At 34.5% G+C, this 22248-nt stretch overlaps 2 protein-coding genes across 9 annotated transcripts in view; one reads left to right on the forward strand and one right to left on the reverse strand.

Moving 5' to 3' along the window:
- ryr1a (ryanodine receptor 1a (skeletal)) overlaps positions 1-18469 on the forward strand; it is a 129479-nt gene extending 111010 nt beyond the window's left edge. For all 8 annotated transcript variants that reach the window (XM_087271025.1, XM_087271028.1, XM_087271027.1 and 5 more), the window contains 14 exons: positions 5897-6065; positions 6974-7060; positions 7225-7479; positions 9598-9728; positions 9868-9910; positions 10002-10138; positions 10284-10344; positions 12192-12338; positions 12409-12543; positions 14357-14513; positions 16902-16966; positions 17059-17159; positions 17233-17284; positions 17720-18469. In XM_087271025.1, coding sequence (XP_087127151.1) covers positions 5897-6065; positions 6974-7060; positions 7225-7479; positions 9598-9728; positions 9868-9910; positions 10002-10138; positions 10284-10344; positions 12192-12338; positions 12409-12543; positions 14357-14513; positions 16902-16966; positions 17059-17159; positions 17233-17284; positions 17720-17815 — 1636 coding nt within the window. In that variant the 3' untranslated portion in view covers positions 17816-18469. The remainder of the gene's footprint in view (positions 1-5896; positions 6066-6973; positions 7061-7224; positions 7480-9597; positions 9729-9867; positions 9911-10001; positions 10139-10283; positions 10345-12191; positions 12339-12408; positions 12544-14356; positions 14514-16901; positions 16967-17058; positions 17160-17232; positions 17285-17719) is intronic.
- On the reverse strand, positions 1204-4104 carry LOC147842139 (uncharacterized). Its single transcript, XM_087271128.1, has 4 exons — positions 3851-4104; positions 3397-3701; positions 2146-2328; positions 1204-2010 (listed from the first exon to the last, which is right to left on the reverse strand). The coding sequence occupies exons 2-4, from the start codon at positions 3473-3475 to the stop codon at positions 1541-1543; spliced, it is 732 nt and encodes a 243-aa protein (XP_087127254.1). The 5' UTR covers positions 3476-3701; positions 3851-4104; the 3' UTR covers positions 1204-1540.
- Positions 18470-22248: the final 3779 nt, after the last annotated feature.

Genomic DNA, 22248 nt, shown 5'->3' on the forward strand with positions numbered 1-22248 from the left:
GTATGTATAATGATATTAGGGTCACGGTTTGGGTACGGTATTTGCTATGTTTAGAAAGTATTGGCTACAGAAAAATTAAAAGTAAAAATTAAAGAACACTATACATATTTATTGGGTAGCAAACACCTGAAAACGCAGCAGACTTCACTCATATGACTGTAGATTTGCATGTTCTCTCATTAATTAAATAAAAGTAGGGCATTTTTAAAAATGTATGTAGTTAATTGCTTAAGAAAAATAGAGAAAAAGCTTAAACTTTTTCTGTTTTACACCTTGACTCAACAGTCTCAACCAATTATGTAAATAATTATAAAGTCAACACATTGAGCACTTTTAGGTTATTTCTGTTTACATTATGCTTGCTTTACCAAGGCAACAATGTAAGTTTTACCAAACATTCCAGAGAGCTCCGCTTTTCTCTCTTAATTCAGTGGGAACAGTCAATTGAGAAGAAAACTGTTCTTATCAGACAGAAGGTAAAAAGAATGAATAAATGGCCGGAGCGATCGTTAGAATTCCACGGATTTGCAGCCCATCATTGAGTCTATTTATTTAGTTGTGTAAATTTAAATTTATATTTATTCAGTTTTTAAATGAATTTCAGTAATAATATTGACTAATATGAAAATGTTCATATGATTTATTTACAATACAATTTGTACAGTAATAATAGATTTATACTGTATATATATTATATAAGAGACTTACTTTGTTTACCAAATAAGTGAATCTAATAGGATTTGCATTGTAACCACTAAATAAAAGTTAAAAATGCATAATTCTTATTTTACATATTAAGTTTTTAGTTAAGATACACCCAAAATCATTCCACGTAAAGCCACAGATTTTTAACAATATTCTGCGCAGAAATAGCAAAAAACGTCCGCAGATTCTGTCTGGACCTTGTTATTGGGTGCTAAAGAACGGGAGTGCAACAGCAGTAACAGACCTGCGTGATCTCTTTAGGCTGTCCGGGTCTGTGAGGAAATGCTGTCAACAACAGATTTACATACTAAGAGATGATTGGACGGGTCACAGACATAATAGGTAATCGGAAGCTTACAAAGGCGGAAATTTGTTGCTTTGTTGCAGTTGTTTTTTATCACCAAACCAATATTAATAATGCATATTCTGAACCGGCAATTATAGGGCGCACCGAACCATGGGAGGACAACGTGACGATGCGATTATTTTTATTTTTTTACAGAGCATGGTTGCATCCCTACTTGTCATGACCATGTGTTGAACAAAACCAAGAAACAAAAAGATTTTTAATGCACTTTTTCAATTTTTCCCCCATCATCATCTCATCCTCCTCATTTTACTCCTCCTCCTCATCCTTCTGCTCTTCCTGCTACTGATTTTCTTTTAAAAAATAATTTGTTTGTTTGTTTTTTAACACCAGACACAAAAGAGTGCAAATTTAAACAGATATTTGAGCAGATAAATAAAACAAACAGACACAAATATTTTTCATTGTTTTTTTATTGTTTTTCTCTTTTCTCCTCCATCATCACGTCATCCTTCTCCTCATCATCCTTCATCTCATCCTGCTGCTTGTTTTCTTTTTTCTGTTTCTTTTATCGCCTCCTCCTCTTCCATCACAGTCATTTCTGTTCTTCTCCTCATTTTTCTTCTCCTCTTTACTCCTTCTCCTTTTCCTTCGCTTCTTTTTCCCCTCCTTAAACTTGCCCTCCTCCTCCTCCTTCTCCATCATTGTCTCCTCCATCTTCTCCTCTATTTTCATAGTCCCTTTTCTTTCATCATCCTCTTTAATCCTTTCCTCCTCCGTAATCTTGTCTTCCACCTCCTCCTTTTCCATCAGTGTCTCCTCCATTTTCTCCTCCTCTTTCTCTCTTCTCCTTCTCCTTCTCTTCTTCTTCTCTTTCACCCCCTCTTCTTTAAGCTCCTCCTCCTCTCGATCTCCATCCTCTTTCACACTCGGCTCTCTATGAATCATGGCTGTAACTATGATGAGATGAGGCTCACTTGTTGAGTGCAGGAAGTCATCTGTTAAAAGAGAAATGAAGTGGTTGAACATTTTACACAGTCATTAAGATGTTGAATGTGTGTAAGGGGAAGCAAAGAATACAATTTATTAATACTATAATAGACTAATATATTCATGTTTGTATGTTCATTTACCATCAGAGTCAAAGTCTAGTAAGATAGGGAGCCGTTTCTGCTCTTCCTCTTCTTCATTATCCATCTTCTCATCCTCCTTCCCATCCTCTTTATTGGATGTGAGGCAGGAGATCCTGAGGTGTTTCTTTATACATTTGAGGAAAGACCCCAGTCGGCTCCTTTTCTTCGTCTTCTCCTCAATAACTGTTAAAAGAGAAATGATTGTAATTGAAACACTTTTCCACACATTTGAGAGGAAATTAACATTTATATATTTTTATAACATTTCTCATGAACATTTACCATGGTTTTACTTCAGATAAAACGAAAGCATTTTAATATTATAAACAAAAAAGAAATAAAGAAAAAGATAATGGTTTCGTTATCACAAATGCACTGTTTCACTACACTACTAATAGTTTATTTACCAACATGAAACAAGAATGAACAATACTCTTACAGCGTTTATTAATCGCAGTTCGACATTTACTAATGCATTATTAATTAAGTTGTGCTTGTTCAGCAATTCTTGAATTATTTGAATAATATAATTATTTTAAGTATAGTTTCTATTATTAAATAACATATTAGTATTATTATTGTTATTAAATTTACCATGGCTTTACTTCAGATAAAACAAAAAACTTTTAAATATTACAAAAAAAAGAAATAAAGAAAACGAACATGTTTTTTGTACACTGTAAACAATGGTATAATCATTTAGTCCTGACAGCATATGTTTTTATATCATTGTAACATATTAAACAAGTTAATCATGTTTTAACTTAATTTCATGAGTTATGCAAGTCAGTTTAACATGATATAAGTTCAATGGACTCATAAGGCAATTAGATTTCTTTACATTGTAGTAGCTAAACCATTACACTGTCAATAGTTTAACTGGTTAATGTATTTACTAACAAGAACAAACAGCAGCATTCATTAATCACAGTTCTACATTTACTAATGCGTTATTAAAAGTTGTGCTTGGTTATATTAATTAATGCACAGAATTTTTTTAACTTCTCATGTCTGTCTATGAACCATGGAGAATTACATCTCGAATTCTAAAATAAAATTAATTAAAATATCTTAATTTGTGTCCAGAAGATTAACGAAAGTCCCAGGGGATTTGAACTACATAAGAGAGAATAATTAATAACAATTTTAAACTTTTTGGGTGAACTAATCCTTTAAGGTCTACCATGAGCTTACTAATCTTAAATCAGGGAAACCCCTGAATAATACAATTCCAGTGTAAACATGACTCACCACGGCAGTGTTCTGGCACTTTGTTGACTTTCAGGAAAAAGGGTAATTTAAATAACCTCTTTTTCCTGATTTCTCCCATTGTTGTGCTTTTTTCTCAAGTTTAGCAGTTTGTGGTGGCAGTCTTGGTCTTGCAATGTCAACAATCTCGGTCTTGCACCGTGGATTGTTAAAATGGTTGTAATTCAACGTTAATATCAATGAAAAATTCTACTAAAACCACAACCACAACCATAAAATACCAATACCACAAACGCACTGAACTCTACACAATAGGGTGTGGCTTTGCATACATATTGGAACGCGTTCTAAATGATGCGATAAACAATCTACTGTAGCCATGGTAACAAGACACTTCTCTGAAATGTTTTCTTTAAAAGAGAAATGACTGAGAATGCATGAAAAGTACATAAAAACAGATATCAACAGGATAAATTCCTGTATAAGCAACAAAAACTGTTTAAAAAATAAAATAACTTAAATTGATATGTTTTATGGCAAAAGACTAAAAAAAAGTTTTTGTGAAACCCAAATCCAATTTTCAAACCCTTCGAAAGTTAGGGTCAGCAACAGTTGAATTATTTGAATAATACTTTAAGTATTATTGCTATTAAAAAATAACCTGTTATTATCGTTATTCTTGTTTTTGCACCACATGATGCTTGATTTGCTTTCCAGTGTTTGGACTTTCAGCAGTGAAATTTAAACCACACTGAACTGAACTGAACTGAACTGAACTGAACTCTGAAAACTGGACTGACACAGTTTCAATTTACTAGAACTTGTGTGTTAAGCTGCTTTGACACAATGTACATTGTAAAAGCGCTATAGAAATAAACTTGTAAATAAAATGACATTTTAATAAGAATGTTTCTCAGTTTGTCTGCTTAAATGATTTTCAGTTGGAAATTGTCCATGTATTTGCAGTGCTTCCCACAGGTATGAAATATGCTTGCGGTGGTAGACAGATTGAAACACATTTACCCACGTCACATAAATAGTTAACTATAGGCAACAAACAAAACAATTTAATTTTTAACAATAATTGTATTTATTATTATTATAATTATAATTATTAACTGTCTTTTTAATATTAAAGTTAAAAAATGACAGGTGAAATAAAAAACACATCCACTATTTCTCTTACTTTCTCTCCCTCTCTTTCTCTCTCAAGTTCAAAGCAAGCCTGAATGCATAATATCTATGTAAAATATCCTCTTTAATATAGGCTAATGACATCATTAAATTAATAAAATATGCAGCAAATGAGAAATAAATGACAGAAAAAGGAACAAAAACAGACAATATCTCAAAATTATAATATTTACAAGATTAAAACATGTAGATCATTTAAATAAGGCAAATGCATTAATTGACCATTACTAATGGTGTACATATATTTTGCAGCCAGTTTAGATCAGTCATTTTGTTCTGAGTATTTAGCAAAGATTCTTTTAGATTAAAGAATGAATTATTGAATGTTTCTCTCGCTCTTACGACCGTGCGTCCGCAGTCAGCTGCGAAGCCAAGCGAAAATAGGCTCAAGTAAAAAGTTAATGCGAAAACGCATTTGATTAACGACAGCTATAGAAAGCAAAGGCTATATTAACTCACACTTTACAGATCAGTTGTACATAGTTTGTTAACCATCTAATAATACCGGTGAAACTTTGTAGAGCAAATGAATGGAAAAAGTTGAAGCTGCAGAAATTTGATGTGATATTTAAAATATAACTTTTTTGTATCTTAACCTTGTTCCACTCATAGGCTTTTCTGTGTGCTTTATTTTACCAAAGAAACTCCACAGATGAAATGTTGAACATTGTGCTTAATGTATAGAAACACATACTGAGCCATCACATGGCAGAAAAGCAGTATACAACAAAATAGTTTGGGCATTTTTTTGTGCTAAACTCCAAAACAAAATAAATAAAAAAATCTTTTATTAGAAAAGTTCTACAAAGTTTTACTGGTATTAGTAGATGGTAAACAAACTATGAACAACTGATCTGTAAAGTGTGAGTTAATATATTAGTTAAGTGTTAGTTACTAGCTTATGTATGTTATTGGGATGTTATTCGTTGCAACTATTCCTCATTTACTAACAGTTAATAAATGAAGAATAATTGCAACTTTAGAATAACGTCCCAATAACGTATATAAACTATTAACTGATACTTAACAGGTCTTTAGTAATTTACTAACAGCTTGTTCATGATCAGTTACTAATTTATTAGGTATAGCTATAAATCATTCAAATGCAGTTAACACGTCATTTATAACTAACAGTTTAACTAACAGCTTGTAAGTTATCTGTTGGCTATCTATAAGGCACAGTTATAAATAATTAACAAACTATTAACTTTTATTTAAGAAGTCATTTATAACCCATTAACTAAGAGTTTATTATTGATTTATTAACTAGTTAAAATAGATAGTTATTCTAAAGTGTTACCGAAAACTTTTTAATCTTTTTTTTATGACCACCTTCTTTGTGCCACAGCATTGAGAATGGTGAGAAGGCTGAGAAGGAAGTGGAGGTCAAGCCTGAGCCGATACCAGAAGAACCGAAACCTCAGAGAGCCACCAAAGCCAAGAAGGAGAAGAAATCAGTCAAGGGTGCAGGATTTGAGCTCTGGAATGAGCTGGATGTGCAAAGAAATAAATTCATGGTATGATAAAGATGCAGTTTTCTTCTTAGTTCCTGTGAATGAAGATATTACTATCAGTATGTTAGTATTAAAGATATCTATAACTAATGGGCTCCAAAACATTAACAATATTCACATTTAAAACATATAAACATTCAAAGCTAGCATTTTGTCACTTCTGCCTAAATGACTCAACAATTTTTTTGATGTCATCTCATATCATCAAATCCTCTGATCAAATTGAATGTTCTCTAATATCTGACATGCCCTGTCTCATTCAAGGCTTTTCTGGTTTGTTTTTCATTTGCTGTGCTTAAGCTCAACCACTCCGACTGGCAGAGCTGTGATTAAAAAAAAAACAAAAACAAGACTCTATTGGCTGTTTTTTAAAAGAGGGAGGAGCTACTTTATGCTCCGCCCTGTCAGCAAAGCACTTACAGTAACTGATATTTTACTCCTAAATAAAAGACATTTACTTACTTTATACACCTATTCAGATGTTTTTTTGATCAGTCAAAAGTAGACGAGGAGGCACATTGTTTACACCTAATTTATTTGGCCACTTTCAGCCACTTTGCTAATTTAACTCAAGGAGATATCTCAAAATGATGACTGAAAATGATACAGAATGCAGCACCATTCTTTTCTACTCAGTTATCTATAAAACTGCAATGAAGGCTGTAGATTTGATTTAGAATCAGGACTGGTCATATATCAGTAGCTAATGAGTATAAGGGTCTTTTGTGGCTGTTTAAAAGCATTCCACTACGTGAGTGTTTACACTGCAAAAGCAATCAAATTGAATGCATTTTCTGCTGGAAGGTGAACAACTTAATGTTTCACACCCTATCAGTTTGGAAAAAGTGCATCTTAACACCAGGAATAAACAGAACTTAGAATTTGCTGTCAATCTCTATTTCCATCAACAGAACTGCTTATCTCGTAACTTCTACAACATTCGTTTCCTGGCTCTGTTCCTTGCCTTTGCCTTGAACTTCATTCTTCTCTTCTACAAGGTAAATTTAGTTTTTCTTTTTTTAAATTTTTTTTTTCTTTCATGTAGTTTAAAAATAAAAATGTCATGCCTCACAATAATTCTGCTTTCATATGCATACATTTCAGATTCATATGCAACGTTTCCAGATAAATATAATAATTTTTTCCATCTTTATTTCTCTAGGTATCTGATACTCCCCCCAGTTCTGATGAATTTGAAGGTTCTGGCATCTTTGAAGGCTCTGGGCTGTTTGAAGGCTCTGCGGAGGATTTCGAGGGCTCTGGTGGAGAGGATGGAGGTGATGATGAGGATGAAGAAGGACCTGTGTATTATTTTCTGGAAGAAAGCACGGGATACATGCAGCCCACTCTGTCCTTCCTGGCCATTTTGCACACCGTCATTGCTTTCATATCCATCATTGGGTACAACTGCCTCAAGGTTTGAACCAGTAGATCTGTCTACACATCATAAGATTAAGGTTTTTATTTAGCACAAACCAAAAAAATCTTCGTAAAAATTGTGTTTCTTCTCTTTCCCCAAACTGAATCACATTTTTGAGGGCTTGAAACTCACAAATCTTTGCAAAGAAAGTGGCAAGATGGCTTGATATTACCACTTATGTTTATATTTTCAAAGAACTGCCCCTCATGGTACATGTCATACCTACACATACATACACATACAACATTTTTAAAACACTTGGAACATCCCAGTGCCAACAAAACGTCTGCTGGTGCAAAAATCCAACAGGAAGTGAATTACTTTGAATGTTCTTTGTAGATGTTGTTTTTGCCATTTTCTATTGTATTTTAACAAACTCCCGTATGAGATTTAATTAGATCAACACCTAATTTGGTTAATCTTAATTTCTTTGCCATGTCTAATTACAAAGATCTTGTTGAAGCGTTAGGGTGTCTGTGTCTGTGGTGGTCTACCAATTTTTATGTTTTGCCGTTATAAAGAAAGCTAGTAAAACTTAGGTGTGCAATATATGATTTGCCTCAAGTTTCACATGATGAATAAGAGTCTACAGTACAGTATTCAGTTTTAGTCATAGTGCCACCTCTTGGTGACAGGAAATTTCTTGTTTTATACTGAAAAAAAAAATTCATCCTAGCGATTTAATCAGATAAACATCATATTTAGTGTTGGCGGCAATAACATCGTGGTCAGTGCGCCAACATATTGTGCTTTGGGAATCCTGGCTTGTTGAAATTCCATAATTCCATCCCCCTCTCTCTTTCTCTACATTGCTTTCTGTCTGCACACTATCAATTAATAATAATCGCAAAAAGCCGAAAATAAATATTTCTTTTTTATTTTATTTGGTTGGTCTAATCTAAAGACTTTTATCATGTTTAGTTGCAAAGATTTTTTCTTTTCATTGAAGGCTTTCAACAAATTTCGGTAGCTACGTTTCCATCCACCTAAAATCGGTTGATGGAAACACCAAGATGCGCATACATTTTGAAAATGAACATAAAAAACATGTGCGCATAACTAAGGAGGATAAACTTTTTATTCGATAAGAAAACATGCGCACAAACTAAAAAGGAAACACTTTTATCGAACAAATTCCAGTATGTGCATTAAAAAGGTCATGTGGTTTTGTTACAAGAGATCATTTGATAATAAAAATGTGTGTGAATGGACCAGCCGAGCGAACACATTGTAAAACATCTGAAATGTTGTTTTGGCCATTCTAAAACGCCTTAACCATCTCAGTATTGTTGTTATTATATTATTAATGACCTCCAGAACTGTCGAGAGCGCCTGAGCTCTGTGTCTCATGGCTTCAAACACCAGGCGTTCGTTGCGTGTTGGCATTGTCATCTGAGGCGCAAGTCATTTATTACATAAAGAAAAGATTCTCGCAGCTTCTCCTACCGCAGTAAATTCAGTTGTTACTGTTAATATTTGGCGCCAGATAATCAGGAAGTGACGATTTTGTTCTCTTTGACTCGTTGGATGGAAACACTGATTTATTTGCATCTCTTTTATGCGATATTCCTGTTTTGCGCATAAATTTGATTAGCATACTAGGATGGAAATATAGCTACTGTTTCGCCTTTGAACACAAATTTGTTATAATTCAGGCATACAATGTCGGATTTGCTCCAAACCTCACGTGTTTTATAAAAGTCCTGAAGACATGACTTGTCAACTTACCAATATTCAGTTATATTCATAGCACCACCTGCTGGCAGAAGGAAGTTTTTGCATATATAAATAGTACTGATTTCCCAGAGATGGGTTGCGGCTGGAAGGGCATCCGCTGCGTAAAACCTTGCTGGATAAGTTAGCGGTTCATTCCGCTGTGGCGACCCCGGATTAATAAAGGGACTAAGCCGACAAGAAAATGAATGAATAAAATAGTACTGATACATTCCTCCTATATTTAGCTCTTAAATGCGTATTTCTCCCATATGCTGTTGACCTGAGGCTGGGTGCGAATGCCCTTTCAATGCTGCTCTCATCTTTAATTTCGGTCTGTTGAATATATGCAAGAGTGTATCTGTGCTATTAATAATTGATCATGATGTCTTGATCTTTTAGATTCCACTGGTCATCTTTAAGAGAGAGAAAGAGTTGGCGAGAAAGCTGGAGTTTGATGGCCTTTACATCACTGAACAGCCGGCAGATGATGACATTAAAGGCCAGTGGGACAGACTGGTGTTGAACACTCCGTAAGTGTGGAGAAATCTTTGATGAATCTGGATATGAACATTTAGACTTTAGTTTGGAGGCCAGGTGAATGCTCTGTAAATTTGGACTGAATAAGTTTTCATTAGCAGACCTAATTATTGTTTTTTTATGATTTTTTAGCTCTTTTCCCACCAATTACTGGGACAAATTTGTGAAGCGAAAGGTATGAGAACATTCTTTTTATTGATTGGTGGAGAGTTAGATTGATAGTAAATGCTTACTAAAAAGTCTTTTTATTTCTTTCTTTCGGCAAGGTTCTGGATAAATATGGAGATATTTATGGACGAGAGAGAATCGCAGAGCTGCTGGGTATGGATCTGGCATCTCTGGATGTCAGCAAACAACAGACAGACAAGAAACCAGAAGAGCCAGACAACTCTATGCTTGCATGGTATTGAAATTATTTATTATCAATTTATTATCAAACTATAACAATTTCAATGTGAACAGTGTCATTTTTGTTCCACTAATTGTACAAACTATAGCAAAATTAATGCTTCTTGGTTTAGATTCTGTATCTTCATTTGTTTTTTTAGGTTCACTTCCATTGACATCAAGTATCAGATCTGGAAATTTGGAGTTGTGTTCACAGACAATGTAAGTTAGTAAATCATATATTTTTGTAGTGAAATTACATCATTTTATTTTTAGCTCTGCTATTGTGTTTATTTTAATATGAGTGCAAACCAGGATTCAAAGAATTATTTCCCAAACCAAGAGATGCAAAACCAAGCTGCTTTTCCGCTGCATGGTACAGCACCTTTTGGTTCATTATGGCTCACTTTTGAGGGCTTTTCTTAGCGTTCTGTACCTGGTACCTGCTAATTTATTAGTTTCATCTTGTGTGAGGTTCTAAGTGAGCTGATCGGAGAGAATCGTCACTAACACATGAGACAGAACGCATGGTGTTGCATGTTTGTTTATTTTATCTTGATGATGATGTCATTACAGTAAAAGGTGGCACAACTCTTGTGACTTGTGCGGAGACCTTTTGGGCAAAAAAATAAAATAAAAAATGGGCCGTAAAGGCAGCTACACTGGGATCTCCACAGATGAAAAATTAACTGTTTGTGTTGCATTACTGTTTCAAGCTATGAATATTTGGATCAACAGAACAGAACCGAGATATGATCACAAACTTTGTGGGCACTTGCAATCCATATTTTGCATCCACAACTATTTTTAAGTAATTTAGAATTGTCAGGTCCTTGTCAGAGCTCCAATTCTTACATTTAACCTTATCTTTTGGATATTCCTCAGCGATTTAATCATTTGTGTCTGCTTTTATGTTCGGTGTCGGTTTCTTTTAATTGGAATAATATTTGCTGGTAGGAAAAACCTTTTCGTTCACTTCTGCTTCTGTCACGGAACAGAATCAAAGGAGAGGTTTGTGCAGTTCAATCAATGTTTATTAATAGTTCAACAAAGGCAGTCTGTCAGTAATTCAAATGAATCACACAGATCCGGTTCTTCTAAGCAAACTCAAAAGGCAAACCCCCGGCCGGGTGCGAGAGAGGAAGTGAGCCGATCGGTCCGTGCCCACCACAGCGATGCAGGAAACACTGACCTCCGGGTGCTGATGGTCTGTGCACAGTCAAGCAAGCTGCGGCGCTCAACATGAAACAATGAACACAGGAGGGATGAATAACGGGGAGACTTGACGAGACAAGACAAATGATGCACAAACTACACGGAGAACAAACGCACAGAGTAACAATAATCTGACAACAGGAGGAGAAATAAGGGAGGTAGATATAGGAGTGTCAATAATGACAAAGCGGAAACAGTTGACTGCTGATCAGCGCTCGCGCTGATTGCAAGCGCTGACGGCAGGTAAGGGAAGACACAGAAGGGAAAAGATTTACAATTAACAAACCAGATTCATGACAGCTTCGACTTTTACTTCGACTTTGCATTTCAATGAGTACATTAATTGCTCTTGACCTGCAAATTAGAAACTGTATAAAAAGCATACAAACACACTGAAAGTAAAAGCTGCCATGAATTGTTATGGGTCAATGATGCTACCATTTGGCACAAATCTATAAATTTCTCCTTTCTGGCTTTTCTTCCTCTCAAGGAGAGAAATTTTGCAGAAGCGCAGCTCAAATGTGTCTCCTTATTAGTTAGTAACACTAAACCTTATTGCACAACAATTATCCGGCTTTTTTTTATTAATCAGCCCTTGACTTGGCAGTCAGCAGGAGATGTAATGTTTTGCCCGCCAGAGAGGTGTTCCCCTAATGGTGTGACAACATGTGAAAACTATCAAATAGGCATAGTCCCCCCACTTTAAGTGGTTTTAAACTGAAGTAAAAATGCAAACTAACATAGCCAAAACTGAGCAAACTGAGCCATGCTGAACCATACAGCACAGTGGAAAACAGCTTTAAAAAGTGTGAACAAACCCCCCAAAAAATAAAATTCATCTTTTTTATTTGCAGACTTTCCTCTACCTGGTGTGGTACACAGTGATGTCCCTTCTTGGACATTACAACAACTTTTTCTTTGCTTGTCACCTGCTGGACATCGCAATGGGTGTTAAGACACTGCGTACAATTCTTTCCTCCGTCACACACAATGGAAAACAGGTACAGTCAGATACACAGCAGCTAAACTCAAACTGGTTGTGCAAATGGGTTGACTGTTGGATTGTTTCAGCTGATGATGACTGTGGGTTTGCTGGCTGTGGTTGTGTACCTCTACACTGTGGTGGCCTTCAACTTCTTCAGGAAGTTCTACAATAAGAGCGAGGATGAGGATGAGCCGGATATGAAGTGTGACGACATGATGACGGTTGGTCACTCAACATTAGTATTAAATTAGTCTTATTTTCTAACAATGTCTCATTGAGTCGGTTTGTGAAAACTGGTTTCCATCAAAAAGAAAAAATGGGATGCACAATATGTAATATGCAGTGTATGCAATAGTATGAGCAATATTGATATCACAGTGAGTTGCAATAACATGAAATGTATTTTACAGGGTGTTTGCAGGGTCTTAAACAGTCTTAACATGTCTTAAATGAAAAATATATATATATTTTAGGCTTTAAAAAGACTTAAACTTCACTGAAATATTGTGTTGTGGGTCTTTAATCATTTTAAACCAGTTTTAATTTTCTTTTGTCCATGTAAAGCTCCAACTGGGCAAACACACAACCAATCACCAACACTCCATCTCAATAAACCCTTTAATAAAAGTTTAATTATCTTTCTTACAATAACATTTGTTAAAAGTATTTATAGCTGCCTGGTGACTGACCTGGACAGACTGTTGTGAATTAATTTATTTCATTATAGTTATAAAAACTTGTCAATTATTTTAAAGAGAAAAGTTATGTTGAAAAAAATGCATGTATACAATTAGAGTTTGCTTGTTTTGTCACATTTAAAATATATAAAAATAACAAAATATGCATTTTTTTTGATAGGGCAAGTAAAATAAAATTAAAAAATTCTTAGCATTTAGCTCTATATATGTGTATAATTCATTAATGGAAAAATGTAATTTACTAATGGTCATAAAAATGTCTTTAAAGGTCTTAAATTTGACTTGATGAAAGCTGCAGAAACCCTGATTTTAAGTGCCAAGCATTTGTGTGCTGCATGCATAGGTTGTTGATTTTTGACCAATCAAATTCATTATGCTGTTAGCTTGACCAGGCCCGAAGATGAACCTAGAATCTCAGAGCAGAGAGTACATATTAATAGTGGGAATAGATCTAAATGCATCTTAACAAAGCTTTTTTTTATCATGACATGAAAATATATCTATCTCCTTTTTACTTTAATGTGATTATTACGTAAATAAACGTATACTTTTGCAATGCCCTATTTGAAATGTTATCAGACAGCGCTCCCCTAATCTTTAAAGGGATTCTTTTTAAATGTGAATCATTTAAAAGAGTATACAAGCTTACAAGTTTTTATCTTATTTGATATATTATTGTCGTTGATTTCTTTTTATTGTTATAAACTTTTTTAAATATAGAAAAGTGTTATTTATGAAATATTTGCACATTTGATCTGTTTTTGCCATGAAATAGCTAGGGAAGCTGATATGCCTATTACTCAAAACTGTCTCAGTACATTTAAAAAACAAAATAGCTAATAAAAATTGCATTTCTGTTAGGAAATGTTACATCACAGGAAATAACGTTAATGCAATAATCAAAACAATATTACATTTAATGTTTTCCCAGTACCTTGCAGCCCCAATTTCAGTCAGTTTTTCCTCACAATTCTGAATAAAATCTTGCTTTTAATTTTGTTTCTGTCACGGAGGATTGAAATTTAAACAGCAGCTTATCTAATTGTTGTCATCGAGTTATCTGTAGTTTATATTCCACAGTTCTGAATTTCTATCTTAAAGGTCTGACATTTGCAGAATTGCAGGACGAACATTTTGATTTGTAAGATTAACTCTAAATTGTGAGATAAAAAGTTGTGATTACATTAATATCTTGTATTTATATTTATTTATTTATGCATTTTTTTTTAATTATGTGATTAAAAAACAAGCGTCCACATTATTTTCTCCTGCTTTTTTCCCCCTGATCAAACACCTGCTGTATAAACCAACCATCTCTCTGTCTTTCTTTTTGCAGTGTTATTTGTTCCACATGTATGTGGGTGTGCGGGCAGGTGGAGGTATAGGAGACGAGATCGAGGACCCTGCTGGAGATGAGTATGAGCTCTATCGGGTGGTCTTCGACATCACCTTCTTCTTCTTTGTCATCGTCATCCTGCTTGCCATCATTCAGGGTAAGACTGATCTTTATTCCATCCTTCAGAGTCGCAGTCCTGTCTGATCTATGACATTAAAACTTACCTTCTGGATGGCCATGCGATTTTAAAAATATAAATATATGTATTTTTTGGAATATCTTTTCATTCACAGCCAAAATATGCTACGATTTATTCTGTCATGTAGTGCAAAACACTGACGATTTGTGCCATATCTCTCAACATTGGGTATGGTAATGTTTAATGGGTACGGCACAAAAAAAAAAAAACTTAAATTACTAACCATGTTCATCTGGAGCTGTTTCATTGTAAATAAAATGACATGGTCAGTAATACATTTTATTTTTATTATTTTTATTTAATAATATGATTATTATTTATAAAGGAACAAATAGCATATATTTATATACTTGTATGTATGTATGTGTGTGTGTGTATATATATATATATATATATATATATATATATATATATATATATATATATATATATAATATATTTATTTTTTATTTATTTTTATTTTTTACTTTATTTTTATACATTAAACATTTTACAGAACAGAACAAACAGTGACAGCAGTGATTATTAAAAATAAAAAACCAACAGAAAAAAAAGTAACCCTGAATGTAAATTAAAACAAATTACAAAAAAAAAACATACATTGTTTTCAGTTTTAAAGGAGCTGGAAATATTATGTCCTGTTCTGATACAAAGTAACAGGTGCCCATCTTTGTTTAAAAATATCCAGTTTTACTTGAAGTTGAGCAGTCATATACTCCATTAAATATATATAGATTCAAGTTTTTCTATTCACTGTATTATTGTTGGAGGGTTTGGCTTCATCCAAGTTATTGTTATACTCTTTCTTGCACTTAGTAAAAGTATATGTAGTATATATCTCTGATTTTATTATATATATCCTGGGGTATCCCTTCAAGCAAGAAAAACGGGAGAGTAAAAGGTAGTTCTAACTGTTTAATTTTCATTATCTCAATCTTTACCACTTGCCAAAATGCAAAGATTTTAGGACATTCCAAAAATATATGTGCATGATTACCCACATTCCCGCAACCCCTCCAGCATTCCTCTGACTGTGGACGGTTTGCATATTTTGAGAGCATCAATGGTGTTCTAAAAAACCTCATTTTTGTTTTAGCAAATGAATATTATTTAGATTTTTCGTTTGATTACATTAAATAGGAGGTGTCACTTTAAAAATGACACATCTATAATGAAAACATTTGATTGCTTTCCTAACTTTTTATGCTCATTTAAGACAAAATGTTTTGTGTGTTGTGTTTAAAAGAAAACCCACCAAGATCGACATGTATAGATGTTGTTATTATTATTATTGTTATTAGTATTATTATTGTGTATATGTGTGCTCAAACACGCACCCAAAACCCAGAATCTGTTTGGGAAGCAGCATTTATTTATCACAGTGGAGTGTGTCTGACAGTCACGCACAGCTACATAAACTGACTGTTTTGAGGATGGCATAGAACAGGCAACAGCAACTATAATGGAAAGGAAGGGAATCCCACCATTTTTATATTTATTTTAAAGTGTTTTCATGCCTAAATAAAATAAAAGCACAGAAGAGATTCACATTTAAGAGCAAGGGGTGTCCCTTGGTGGTTTGGTGGTATGGCATACAGGGAGGATCGGCTCCTTGATGTTTATTGCCACCCTTCATAAACAGATTGAAAACACTGGAAAATACCTTTACGGGATGATAGCTGGATAGAATTATAAAATATGGGAGAATCCTGGGAAAAACGGGAGAGTTGACAAGTATGATTTGTGCTGAATGAGGGATTTATAAGACTTTTTCTGTTACACTAAACACTTGTTTAGGCTTAATTTGATATTTATTATAAGGGGCAGATATGATATAGATATGAAAATCTTTGCCAATACCAATATTTATTAACTCCTCATACTTGAAAGCAGTTAAATCTAAATCTTGGTATTCAATGTTTATACAAATACAGTGGAAAACTGAACGCAATCTATTAATCTGTGTATTTTTCACACAACAATGGCACTTTCACTATGGATATTTATATTAAATTAATATTGAAAATGAAATTAACTTGAAAATAAAATTAAATTTCCAAACTCCTCAAGTGCTTCCAAACTTTTATAAGTTTTTTTTCTGTTGAACACAAAAGAAGATAATTTGAATAATGTTAGAAACCAGTAACCATTGACATCCATAGTAGGAAAAACTAATACTATATAAATCAATGGTTTCCAGCATTTTTCAAAATATCTTCTTTTGTGTTGAACAGAGGAAAGAAACTCAAACAAATTTGTGAAAAGTGAAGGATGAGTAAATGATGACAGAATTTTCATTTTTGGGTGAACTGTCCCTTTAAATTCAATGCTTGTTCTTCTTGATAGGTCTGATCATTGATGCCTTTGGTGAACTGAGAGACCAGCAAGAGCAAGTGAAAGAGGACATGGAGGTATTGAGATCTTTACTGTAAGGTATAGATGAATCATATTCATAACTCTTAATATATTTGCTGACATTTTGCACTTTGCATGGATTCTGCAGACCAAATGCTTTATATGTGGCATTGGGAGCGACTACTTTGATACAACGCCCCATGGCTTTGAGACCCACACGCTTGAAGAACACAACCTGGCCAATTACATGTGAGCATTTTTCTGATGTAATATAATCTTTGCATATTCAGGAAAACAGAAGTGATGTTTCTCTCTTCACCAGGTTTTTCCTGATGTACTTAATCAACAAGGATGAAACAGAGCACACTGGCCAGGTAAATATGTTCATCACCTTATCATAATTACTATAGTGAAAATGGATTTAATAGGTGGCACCGTGACTCAGTGGTTAGCACTGTCGCCTCACAGAAAGAAGGTCGCTGCTTCAAGTCCCATCTGGGGCATTTCTGTGTGAAGTTGTTCCTGTGTTACATGGGCTTCCTCCTGGTGCTCTGGTTTCCCTTACAGTCCAAAGACATGCGCTATAGGTGAACTGGATTAACTAAATTGACCATAGTGAATGTGTGAATGAGTTTATATGGGTGTTTCCTAGTACTGGAATGCAGCTAGAAGGGCATCCGCTCTGTACAACATATGCTGAAATAGTTGGCGGTTCATTCCACTGTGGCGATCCCTGATTAATATGGGGCTAAGCCGAAGGAAAATGAAAGAAAATGGATTGAAACATTGAAGACATGTGTGTTTGACAGGAATCATACGTGTGGAAGATGTACCAGGAGAGATGCTGGGATTTCTTCCCTGCCGGAGACTGCTTCAGAAAGCAATATGAAGACCAGCTTGGATAAATGTGGCTTTGATTTGTACGTAGTGTTTTAAACTAACACATCAGGTATGAGATTCATGTGCCAAAATCAGAAACGTATTATTGACCTTATTCTCCGCAGACGAGCGGGCGCTGCCATTTGAATCTTTTTGGCACGAGACTTCCGGTCTCATTCACTTCCATTCATTTTTAGACATTAAAAACTGCTCGTTTCGCTGTTTGATGTTGCAAACTGATATTTCCTTGTTATATTATTCTACTTGGTCTGTATAGTCATGCAAACATTTGTTTGTAGAGCAAGTAGTTTGACCGTTTTCTGCCGTTTATTATTCCTAGTCATTTCTCCCATAGGCGAATGAATCGGAAGTTCTAAGACAATCGCGAAAACAGGCGCACTTCCGCATTTTAGAATAAGGTCAATAGACATGCACAACACCAGACCATTTCAGCTCTTATATATGTTTAACAGGCATGTTATTTATTCATTTTGAGGATTTTGGGTTGTTTTAAGTATGTACGCGTTTAAAATGTTTTGACCCAGAATGTTTTTTTTTTTCTCCGTAAATTGGAAAATGTGATTTTATTCAATGTTCTCCTGCAAGTGACACTTTAAGATGAGATCGAACATTAGAGTGGACTCTGAAAAATGAAATAAAATTCAAAATGTGCATATGAATTATGGACTAGCTTTTTATGAATGTTTTTATTTAATGTTTACAAAAGCATTACATTCTTTAAACATCATACAATGATATAAAGAAAAAACAAACATATACTCTTATGCCGTGTTCAGACTGCATGATTTTAACCCTGAATTTGACTCGCTGACAGGTTTTAAGAAATCGCAGACAAGTGCCGGAAATCACAGGCAAATCAGCCCTTGTTCATGAGAGTAACAATCACACAGTGTGAGCTATCCAAGACGCAATCTGAGAGAATCGTCAATGAGTCGCCGACACCCATGAGATATTCGGAATGCTAAATATCTGGAGCTGTCGGCGATTCAAAATCATGCAGTGTGAAATGTGCTCTGATTGAAAATAACATCAGCGATCAACTACAGCCAATGAGAGATCAGCATCCACTAGTATTGGGTATCTGCAGGCCAGCAGGAGGTTGTGGGAGATGTTAAAAGGGCCTATTTGGTCTCAAGAAATGGAGGAAAAACTAGTGGAGCACCTGTGCCTGTTTGTGTCATCTGAGCAGTATTACAACCCGGTCAAAAAAAGAAGAATTGAATCCCTTTAAAACCCAGCTGAGCAAAATAAGCACATTTTCTACCCCACCAAATGCTTCTTTCTCATTATGTAGAAAATAACAATGATATACTACCCCACCTTGCGTTGTTTAATGTCACTTCTCACGTGTGTTTGGTTGTGAGACGTAGTTTGCTCACCGAGACAAAGTTGGCTGTTCTTCCTATTGTAAAGTCATGCAGTGTGAAACCCCCTGTCGCCGATCCATCTTGCATATATATATATGTCAAACTATGTTGCAAAAAAGCAGCAGCATGAATCACAAGCAGAAATCATACCACATACTATGGCCACTTTATTAGGTACACCTCACTAATTCCGGATTGTACCACCTTTTGCCTTAATCCTTCATGGTACAGATTCAGTAAGGTACTGGAAATATTCCTCAGAGAATTCAGTCCATATTGACATGATAGCATCATGCAGTTGCTAAAACTGCTCTATTGGATTGAGAGCTGGTGACTGTGGAGGCCGTTTGAATACAGTGAACTCATTGTCATATTCAGGAAACCAGTCTGAGATAATTGACGCTTTATGACATGGCGCAATATCCTGCTGGATGTAGCCATGAGAACATGGGTACAGTGTGCTCATTAAGGGATGGAGATGGTCAGCAACAATACTGTTGAGATGACACGATGCTCAATTGGTACTAATGGGCCCAAAGTGTGCCAAGATAATATCCCCCACACCATTACACCACTACCAGCAGCCATAACCGTTGATACCAAATAATGTTGTTAATGCCAAATTCTGAATGTCGCAGCAGAAATCAAGACTCATCAGACTAGGCAACAATTTTCCAATCTTCCATTGTCCAATTTTGGTGAGCCTGTGTGAATTGTAGCCTCAGTTTCCTGTTCTTAGCTGACAGGAGTGGCACTCAGCGTGATTTTTCTGCTGCTGTATCCGCAACAAGGTTGGACATGTTGTGCGTTCAGAGATGCTCTTCTGCATACCTCGGGTGTAACGAGTAGTTATTTAAGTTACTGTTCTCTTTCTATAAGCCTAGCCATTCTCCTCTAACCTCTGGCATCAACAAGGCATTTTTACCAACAGAACTGCCGCTCACTAGATATTTTCTATTTGTCGAACCATTCTCTGTAATCCCTAGAGATGGTTGTGCATGAAAATCCTACTAGATCAGCAGTTTCTAAAATACTCAGATCAGCACGTCTAGCACAAAAAAGCATGCCATGCTCAAAGTCACTTAAATAACCTTTCTTCCCCATTCTGAAGCTCGGTTTCAACTGCAGCAGATCGTCTTGACCATGTCTACATGCCTATATGCAGAGTTGCTGCCATGTGATTGGCTGATTTTTGAGAAATTTGCATTAACGAGCAGTTGGACAGGTGTACCTAATAAAATGGCCGGTGAGTGTATATAACAAACTCAGTGCCTAAAAAACCTTTAGTAAATAAATTTTACCTACAATCCTATAAAAAAACAGAAAAATAATTCCATACACAAATATAGAAAACTCAACAGGAGCTAACAAGCAAAAAGACAATATTGTTAAAAGTGCTTGGATGAACTTGACTACAATGCAGCTTCTTAAATTCATTAAAATAGCAGACACTATATTACCATGGGCATATCCACCTTAACTGAGCTATTTTCAGGGTTTCAGCAAGTTAAATGTAAGTCTTTTTAAGACATTTTAAGACCATTATGAATGAAATTTTAGACTTGTACACAGCTTTTTGTCAAATATCCCAGTTTGAAAATATTTTCACTTGCCCTATTAAAAAATGATTAAAATCTAATAAATTTAACAAAACAATATTAATAATTTTGTTGGAATAGTTTTTATTCGTTTTCAAATATATCCATTCCCAAACCTTATAACCCTGACCAAGAATATAACAAAAATAGCTGTCAATCACTTCAGTCTACAATAATAAATATTTAATAATACAAAATATAGGTCAGGTCAGTATCCTCAGCAGTAAATAAATGGAGAACTTTTAAGCAAATGTTACTGTGAGGAAAGTAATTAGATGCTATTTTTAATTTTAAAAAAATGTAAAGTTTTATCAAGATGGTGATTGCATGGGTGTTAATGGCCAAATTGGGTAGCTTTACATAAACAACTGAAAATTAAGACCTGTTAAAAAAACATTTAAGATCTACAACACAACATTATTGTACATTTAAGACTTTTTAAGGCCTAACATTTAGCTTTTGAGATTAGATGTGCAAGATGAGATTTGAATAGGAATTCAACATTACATAACATGCACAGAGCCTCTTTTTCACTTATTCTGAAATCATTGTTGTGATTTTTTAAACTATTTTTCTCTTACATTATTAGTAAACCTACAATTTTAATTAATACACAACAACAATGTACTAAAACATTTTCCTTCAGTTTTTGAAAAATGTTGGAGAAAATAATACTATAAAAACTTTGCCCGTTTACTGCGAAAATGCCAACACTCTCCATGTATTCCTATCATTGACAGTGCATCATAGGACTGGGTGGGGCTAAATATGTATTTTGGTATACTTTACATTTGCGATTCTCTAATTGGTGGAATAATCTGTACTAGGCCTGCACTATATATCTTTTGAGCATCGATATCGCAATGTAATCATTCGCAATAGTCACATCAGAGGCATACGCAATGTTGAGTTTGTATTATAATTCATCATTTGCATGTGTTTTTGATGCCTGTGATTGTATAATGACCCTAAAAGCATTCAGGCACAATAAATTGTAGCATTTGTGACTTTAACAACGATTAAATTTACTGAATTACTTTTATTTTTATCATTCAGTTACTGTAATTGAACACTGTTAAGCTTCATCCCAATCGATCTAACATTATCAATTCTTTCCAAATAGAGATATTCAAGTTATCTGGTAAAATTTTATTCATATCGCTATATATAAATATATATATATATATATATATATATATATATATATATATATATATATATGTATGTATGTATGTATGTATGTATGTATGTATGTATGTATGTATGTATGTATGTATGTATGTATGTATGTATGTATGTATGTATGTATGTATGTATGTATGTATGTATGTATGTATGTATGTATGTATGTATGCATGTATGTATGTATATATATATATATATATATACACATACATACATCTCGTAATGTTAGATTTTTCCAATACTGTGCAGCCCTAATCTGTACGGCATTACGGGGGTGAAGTCGTTTTT

The sequence above is a fragment of the Danio rerio genome, chromosome 10, assembly GCF_052040795.2.
Source record: "Danio rerio strain M-AB ecotype USA chromosome 10, GRCz13ab, whole genome shotgun sequence".
In the NCBI taxonomy this organism is placed as follows: domain Eukaryota; kingdom Metazoa; phylum Chordata; class Actinopteri; order Cypriniformes; family Danionidae; genus Danio; species Danio rerio.